This window comes from Zea mays, chromosome 5, assembly GCF_902167145.1.
Source record: "Zea mays cultivar B73 chromosome 5, Zm-B73-REFERENCE-NAM-5.0, whole genome shotgun sequence".
NCBI lineage: Eukaryota > Viridiplantae > Streptophyta > Magnoliopsida > Poales > Poaceae > Zea > Zea mays.
In genome coordinates, this window is record NC_050100.1 from 24,779,997 (window position 1) to 24,788,337 (window position 8,341).

The window sequence follows — 8,341 nt, forward strand, 5'->3', positions numbered from 1 at the left end:
TATATCACTTTTTTTAACATAAGACATATAGTCCTCATCGATGAGGAGCTACGCAACCATCTTACTGCATGAAGCCTGATGCACATCGAGAGATAGGTTCATCATTGAGCTTCTTCATATCATGTGTAGTCGTTTGATTCTCTTTTTATAAAAGGAAAACTGCATATATCCACGTACAAGTTTGGAATGGTGATCGATATTCATGAGTCCATCATGTTCTGCCTTTAAGAGTAGAAGAGGATAATATTTTTTGTGCTATTTGTTACTGCAAATTGTTACTCTGTTGTGTGATACCTCTGGCCCTATTAATTAGTTTGATAGTGTTCATACAAAAGCTTCCTCAGGTTTCCGCCTTCACACATACAGTAGAGGCTCTGATAGAATTACCAAATATAAGACTGCAACAGTAAAAATAATAACACGATAACTAGGCACTGCATGATTTAATGAGAGATCCAAATGGCCTTGAAGCTAGCAAAAAAGTTGGACATTACTAGCATCATATTGATTTAAAATGCATTTATAGGCATTAGTTCAGTTTGCTTCCTTTGTGTTGGATAGGGCGTCCGAAAGGACGCACCCTGATCTAGTCTACTACAAGGCTGTTAGCGTGTATATATATATGGCTGCAGGCCGTACCATTTCAAGTTTAAAATATAAGACGAAATAAGAGAAGTAGCCTTACGGCGAGTATACTCACGTGATGCTGGCGGTACCTACATAATTAAACATGCTCCAAAATTCGAATCCCAGTTTGTACTCTGTAGACGGGGAACTATATCTTTGTATCCTTTCTTTGTGGCACAACAATTGCTGCAGAAGTTGAGGATAATTATTCAAATCGTCCCATGCTGAGTGTTGAGCACCAAAATAGACCACCGGACGGTCCAGTCCTAGGGACGGACCGTCCACGGTCCAGACGGTCCGCGTCTGTGGTCCGGACGGTCCGCGCACACGCAAAACCGATTAGGATTCTAAGTTTCTTGCTGTGATTGTTGCCTAGATTCACGGAATTAGCTCGGAGAGTTTGTTTGTAATGGGTCCAGCTTCTCTCCTCTATAAATACAAAGGAATACAGCCGATTTGAAAGTATCAATTGAATCAATAATTAGTTTATCTCGCATTTATTTCTTATATATTTAGGAGTAGTTCTAGTCTAGTTTTAGTTTAACTTTCCAATCCCTAAATTTTCCGTTTTTTTCGACTCTACGTCGATTAGAGAAGTATAGGTCAGCCTGCCGAGCCTAAACAACACCTAGTATCTCTCCTCCTCGACGAGATCCCTCCCAGGAGCGAGATCTAAACACCGTCGACGACTTTCGTCGTCCCTACACATGCGCGGACCGTCCGGACTGTAGGCGCATTCATTAAGCATTCATTGAGTATTGCCTGCGCACGCGTGGAATGGAGGCGGGCATTCATTGAGCATCACAGAAAGAAGCATCTGCAGTTGTTCGGACGCGTCTGGTGTCGCATTCGCTGTGTCACGATGATCTGGCATTCTGGCCTGCCTGATGGCCATCGCATAGTAATAGGGTGCACGCCATTTCCCGAGTCGTGATCAGTACAGTCGAATTCGGGCACACAGGGCTGTCAGAAACTCAGAACGCTGGTGGTTTGCTTGCTTGCTGGTCGTGTTTGGCAACTGTGACTTATTAGATTAGCACGGGCATGTCTATCCACAGGTAGACGATAGAGGCTCGGCCACCTGTTGAATGTTGATTGCGAGCTAGTAGTAGAAACCGATCGATTCTTTGTCAAGGAGGAGCAGCATCATGTGTTTGTGCAAAATTCCTTTCTTCCCAGGTGGCCCGCCTAACTGCAACGCCTCCACTCCTCCGTCTGTAGCTAGTAGAGCAACGCCTACACAACTTGCAGCATCATGTTTGGATCTGTAGCAGTGTAGTGGTACGTGCAGTAGGAGACTCGCTTCCGTCTTCCCTATATGGCCGAACAACGGTTTTAATGGCTTTTGTCATGTAGTCCGCAGACCGCAGTGAAGCGTGTCGACAGGCGTCGTTGCGCCTAGCTCATCACTCATCAGCTAGCCCCCCGCCGTCTACCCCTCTCCGCCAACGCGCCTATAAATAAACACGACGCACACCAGCGTGCTTCATTCAATCCGGCCGGGTAGGTAGCAGGCAGCAGCACATCTCAGCCTTCACCCCTCTCACACTCTCTTCACTCAGTTCGAGCAAGGGGGGCAGCGAGCGAAGCGGTAGGTAGCAGCAGTACGTGCTGCCGCCAAGCTAGTTAGTGCCAATGGCGAGGGCGGTGGCGATGCTCGTGGCCCTGGCCCTGGCCCTGGCGCTGATCGTGGCGGCGAGCGCGGGCGGGGCGGCGGCGCAGCAGTGCAGCGCGGCGCAGCTGGCGGCGTGCGCCCCGGCGATCATCAGCGGGTCGCCGCCCACGGCGTCGTGCTGCTCCAACCTGCGCGCGCAGGAGCCGTGCTTCTGCCAGTACGCGCGCAACCCGGCGTACAGCAGCTACATCAACAGCCCCAACGCCCGCCGCACGCTCACCTCCTGCGGCATCGCCGTCCCGAGCTGCTAGGGCGCTAGCTCGTGCCTCGTGGTGTGGATGAATAAAAAGATGCATGTCGATCTCTGCTTACTGTTATCGTATCTGTAGTACCTCGTGTGATATGAACAATATGTATTATTTACCAAGAGCGGTTGTGTCATGACATTCGTGCCAGACGACAGTGATGGCGTCGTAGCCCCCAGCCGCTAGACTGGGTGGGCATCGAGAACCAAACGGTTAACGATGGCGGTATATCTCAAATTATTGTCTTATTTAGTTAGGTCTGATTTGCGTCTATGAGTAAGTGAAAGACCACGTAAACACTTTGCACTATATAATTCATTAGAATTCTTTATCAAAATTCAAAATATATTTTATGGTCGCCTGGGTGACAGACTGCCAGGGTGAGCCGTGGAGTCGCTGCTGTCATGTCACGCCGCGTGGCCAAGGGGGCCAGGGCTCCGGTTCCGACTTTTGTCCAGAGGACGAGACACAGACACACGGTGGCGAGGAGAGACTAGGGATGAAAAACGGGACCGATACAACCGGATACAGGGTCATCTCGTATCCTACCCTAATGTATTTCTCTCGGATACAGGACCGGATACGGGTAGTTAAGATTCGGGACGGATACAGGACGGGACCGAGTAATAATCCGGACGGGTAAGAAACGGATAACGGATACTACTTGGTTAGGTACCAGATAATTATCGGGTAGTTCATCCGATGATATTAGTTGTCCAACCATCCATAAGTTAAGCAATACATAATCATGTATATGATAGATCAGATGTAAGAAAGGAAACCGGTAAAATTGACATCATGCAGTTCAAAGTTGCTTATCACAAGGACATTGTAGAACCAACACCGCAATATTTAAAATTCATAAAATATTCTAGTTTCACTAAAAAATTGCAAATAAGTTACAAAAACTAATAAACATTTTATATGAAGATAACTCAAGTCCTCGTATGAAAATGATAAAGTGAAGTACTAATTATGTTGAAACATGGATACTTACACTAATTTCACATGTAACTCATACAAATAAGTGAAAGTGAAAGGAAAGAAACATGGGTATCTTATAGATCTTATGATCCAAACATTTTTTATGGTTACATATGGACATATGTTGTATCTCCGTAAAATTTCACGATTTTTTAAGGCTATTTATGTATTATTAATTTCTTGTCATAGAAAATCATCAAAATACAATTAAATCATTAAAATATTGTTTAAACAAATAAATGATGTATTACAAAGTCATAGATCTCTTCAAGCTCTATAATTTTCATATAAACTTTATCTTCATCCGATTTCATATGTAAAAGTTATGATTTTATAACTATATTATGCAGAAAAAGAAAAAAATAGGTACCCGAATTCCGGGTACCCGTATCCGACCCGGGATTTTCGGGTACTGCCCGGGTATTAGTGATTCCATATCCTACCCGTATCCGAGGTTCAATATCCGGGTAATACCCGTATCCATCCCGACAAACAAAATACACGTATCCGTATCCGAAATTACGTCCCGTTTTGGTACCCGTATCCAATACCCGTTCCGGGTACCCGTCCCGTTTTCATCCCTAGGAGAGACCGTGCTCGAGGAAAGGACGGTCGGGCCGGTTCCGTTTAGGCGCCTGGCAATAACCCGTTGCCGTGCCGCGGCGCGGAGCAAACAAATGCAGTCGTTAGCTGGCCCTGGGCGCGTGGGTGTGCTCCCCTTCGGCCTTCCAAGCCTGGTTTACGGCTAGACGAAATGTTCGTGGTTCGTAGTTATCTCACTCGATTCGTGTTTAGCTCGGTTTAAATTGATTCGTTTGAATTTTTTCACGAGCTAAGTTGACATCCTAGCTCGGTTCAAATAAGCTGAACGAGCTTTCACATTTCAGCAAAACAAAACTATATGCATATAATTTATGTAACAATTGATGAATATGTTATATGCATGTGTGGTGTCTATGGTCTAGGGGTTAAACTAATGATTGAAGAATTATGTCTATGTGTTAAATTGGCCTATGCAAATATGTCGGCGTTTCGAGACCGGGGGGGTCCCTGGACCGACGAGTAAACTGTCGCCGCGTGCCCCAGCCCAGATGGGTCGGCGCGAGACGGAGCGCGAAGGGGGGAAAAGGCAGCCGGAGAGAGAGAGGTGGAAATCCCGCGGCCTTCATGTTTGTCCCGCGCCCAGGTCGGGTGCGCTTGCAGTAGGGGGTTACAAGCGTCCACGCGGGAGGGAGCGAGCGGCCTCACGCGAGCGCCTGTCCCGTTCTCTTCCCTGCGCGGCCAACCCTCTAAAAGAGGGCCCTGGTCCTTCCTTTTATAGGCGTAAGGAGAGGATCCAGGTGTACAATGGGGGGTGTAGCAGAGTGCTAACGTGTCTAGCGGAGGAGAGCTAGCGCCCTAAGTACATGCCATCGTGGCAGCCGGAGAGGTTTTGGCACCCGGTTCGTGTGGTGTCGTGGCCGTCGGAGGAGCGCTGGAGCCTGGCGGAAGGACAGCTGTCGGAGCTGTCGAGTCCTTGCTGACGTCCTCTTGCTTCCGTAAAGGGGCTGAGAGCCGCCGTCGTCATAGAGCGTGTGGGGCGCCATCATTGCTTGTCTGGCGGAGCGAGCCAGATGGGACGCCAGTCTTGTTTCCCGTAGCCTGAGTCAGCTCGGGGTAGGGTAATGATGGCGCCTCCTGTTGACGTGGTCGGTCCGTGCCTTAGGTTGGGCGATGTGGAGGCTCCTCCGAGGTCGAGGTCGAGTATGTCTTCCGAGGCCGAGGTCGAGTCCGAGCCCCTGGGTCAAGCGAGGCGGAGACCGTCGGCTGAGGCCAGGGCTGAGTCCGAGCCCTGGGGTCGGGCGAAACGGAGTTCGTCGTCTTCCGGGGCTGAGCCCGAGTCCGAGCCCTGGGTCGGGCGGAGCGGAGTTCGCCGTCTTCTGGGGCTGAGCCCAAGTTTGAGCCCTGGGTCGGGCGGAGCGGAGTTCGCCGTCTTCCGGGGCTGAGCCCGAGTGTTGGGCAGAGCGGAGTTCGCCGTCTTCCGGGGCTGAGCCCGAGTCCGAGCCCTGGGTCGGGCGGAGCGGAGTTCGCCGTCTTCCGGGGCTGAGCCCGAGCCCGAGCCCTGGGTCGGGCGAAGCGGAGTTTCCTATGGTGCCTGAGGCCGGGCCTGGCTGCCTGTCAGCCTCAATCTATCGAGTGGCACAGCAGTCGGAGCGGCGCAGGCGGCGCTGTCCTTCTGTCAGGCCGGTCAGTGGAGCGGCGAAGTGACTGCAGTCACTTCGGCTCTGTCAACTGAAGGGCGCGCGTCAGGATAAAGGTGTCAGGCCGCCTTTGCATTAAATGCCCCTGCGATTTGGTCGGTTGGCGTGGCGATTTGGCCAGGGTTGCTTCTTGGCGAAGACTGGGCCTCGGGCGAGCTGGAAGTATGTTCGTCGCTGGAGGGGGGCCTCGGGCAAGACAAAGATCCTCCGGGGTCGGCTGCCCTTGACCGAGGCTGGGCTCGGGTGAGGCGTGATCGAGTCCCTCGAATGGACAGATCCCTGACTTAGTCGCACCCATCAGGCCTTTGCAGCTTTGTGCTGATGGGGGTTACCAGCTGAGAATTAGGAGTCTTGAGGGTACCCCTAATTATGGTCCCCGACAGTAGCCCCCGAGCCTCGAAGGGAGTGTTAACACTCGCTTGGAGGCTTTTGTCGCACTTTTTTGCAAGGGGACCAGCCTTTCTCGGTTGCGTTTTGTTCCGGTGGGTGCGCGCGAGCGCACCCGCCGGGTGTAGCCCCCGAGGCCTCGGAGGAGTGGTTTGACTCCTCTGAGGTCTTAATGCCTCGTGCAATGCTTCGGCTGGTCTGGTCGTTCCCTCATGCGAGCTGGCCGTAGCCCGGGTGCACGGTCGGGTCCCAAGTTCTCGAGCTGGTATGTTGACGCTGCCAACGGTTTGGCCGGAGCCGGGTTTGCGAGAGCAGCCCCCGAGCCTCTGCACAGGGCGAGAGGACGGTCAAGGACAGACTCGACTTTTTTACATACGCCCCTGCGTCGCCTTTCCGCAAGGAGGAGGGGGGAAAGCGCCATGTTGCCCTCGGAGGGCGCCGAACATGGTGTCTCCGGTGAGCTGTTGGCGGGTAATCCGAGTGGACGCCCGTGCCCCATTTGTTAGGGGTCGGCTAGAGGCCCGGAGGCGCGCTCAAAAGTACCTGCGGGTGATCTGCCGGACCCGGTCCCCTTTCGACGGGGTCTGAGGGCTCGATGCCTCCCTCTGATGGGATTCCGTTACAAGATCGTTCCCGCTGGTCTCGGAAATGTCCTAGGGTACCTCGGGAGCGTAGCCTGAGCCTTGGTTATGTATCGAACGTACCCAGGGTCATCCCTCGCTCTGTGTCTGAGGCGACTATGAACCCTTCGAGGGCCAGCCTACGAACCCCTGATCAGTAGTGGGCGCGGAGCCCGAGTAGCCTGAGGCGGCCGTTGAACCCTTCCGAGGGGCCGGCCTTCGAACCTCTGACCAGTAGTGGGTGCGGGGCCCACGCGCTCTGAGGCGGCTGTTAAACCCCTCCGAGGGGCCAGCCTTTGAACCTCTGATCAGTAGGGAGGCTCGGAGCCTGTTTCCTTCACGGAGAAGGATCCTTTTCGGGGTATCCCCCTTTCCTGGTCCCTGTTGTAAGAGAGAGAAAGAGGAAAAGGAAAAGGATACGAAATCGATTGTCGTGGCGTACCTCTTTGGACGCGGTCATTATGGCGAAGGCGAAGCGTCGCTTGCTTCTCCTGCCAGAGGCGCCGCCTGTCCCACCGCGGAGTTAATGCGACGGGGCGAGTAGTTCGCGGGGCGACCGTTGCGCGTGCGCGAGCCATTCGAGGAACGAAACGCGGGCGCGCCGTCTTCACGCCGTGAGAGAGGGTTCTCTCGCTGCCCCTGGACGGGACATGAGCTTGGCTGACGACGTGACCGCTCCTCCTGCTCGCCTGCCACCGCCATTACTGCCGGCCCATTTTTGGCCGTATTGACCGTCGCGCCTGGCTGGCACTGCTGGGTCGTACGCAGGGTTGCCTCGAGTCGCGGTACTGGTTCCGCAGTCGAGGAGGCGTGGCAGTAGTGCGAGTGGCGGTGCAGTTGCTTGCACGTAGCGATCGGCGCGCCGGTTGCATGACGCGTGGGCGTGGGCCCCCATGCTGGGTGCGTTGGAAGTCGGAGGGGCGCGTCCACTTGGCGCGGTTGCATGCCGCCTGCATGGCTGCCCGCCCTTTCGCCCGCTGGTCTGGGCGAAAGTGGAGGAATGCTCGTAACCGCTGGGCGGTTGCATGCACCGCGCGCGGCGGTTTGGCTTCTTCTGCTTTGGACTAGCTTGCATGACGCGTGGGACCCAGCCCCCACGCTGTAGGGGTAGGACCTTGGAGCGTGTTGGAGAAGACTCAGCCCACGACGGCTGGGGATGCAAGTAGGGAGAGTCGCCTTTAAAAGGAGGGTGACCCCCTTGAAAGGCAACCATGTCTTCGTGCTCCCTTATGCATCGTGTCTTTCCACCTTCCGAGCCCCCGGATGGGGGACACCCGCAATCCTTCCGCCTTGTCGTTGGAGGAACGCAACTCTGTGGGAGTTGGTACCTTTCAGCCATCGTTCGGCTTCAAGGATTTTCATCATGCAGCCCGGCTGCACCCCCTCGCCGGCGGTCACCCAAGATGGTGACCTCCAGCCCCTGGGTGGGGAGAAGCAAGCCGGGCTGCGATCTTGGTCCCGCCCTCAGCTTCAAGGATCTTCATCATCTTTGCTGGGGCGGAGGCCGGGCTGAGCCGGAGCTCTACCTCCCGCGCGGGTTCGTGGGTCAGCCTCTCCTTCAGC

General features: G+C 53.7%; 1 protein-coding gene across 1 annotated transcript; it reads left to right on the forward strand.

The window, feature by feature from the left end:
• Positions 1–2,127: 2,127 nt before the first annotated feature.
• LOC103626125 (non-specific lipid-transfer protein 2P) lies at positions 2,128–2,669 on the forward strand. Its single transcript, NM_001156592.2, has one exon. It carries the CDS (start codon positions 2,263–2,265, stop codon positions 2,551–2,553), a length of 291 nt encoding a protein of 96 aa, NP_001150064.2. The 5' UTR covers positions 2,128–2,262; the 3' UTR covers positions 2,554–2,669.
• Positions 2,670–8,341: the final 5,672 nt, after the last annotated feature.

What these genes read in the sequence shown, in the direction of transcription:
- LOC103626125 (NM_001156592.2), top strand. Translation starts at nt 2,263, where the DNA reads ATGGCGAGGGCGGTGGCGATGCTCGTGGCCCTGGCCCTGGCCCTGGCG.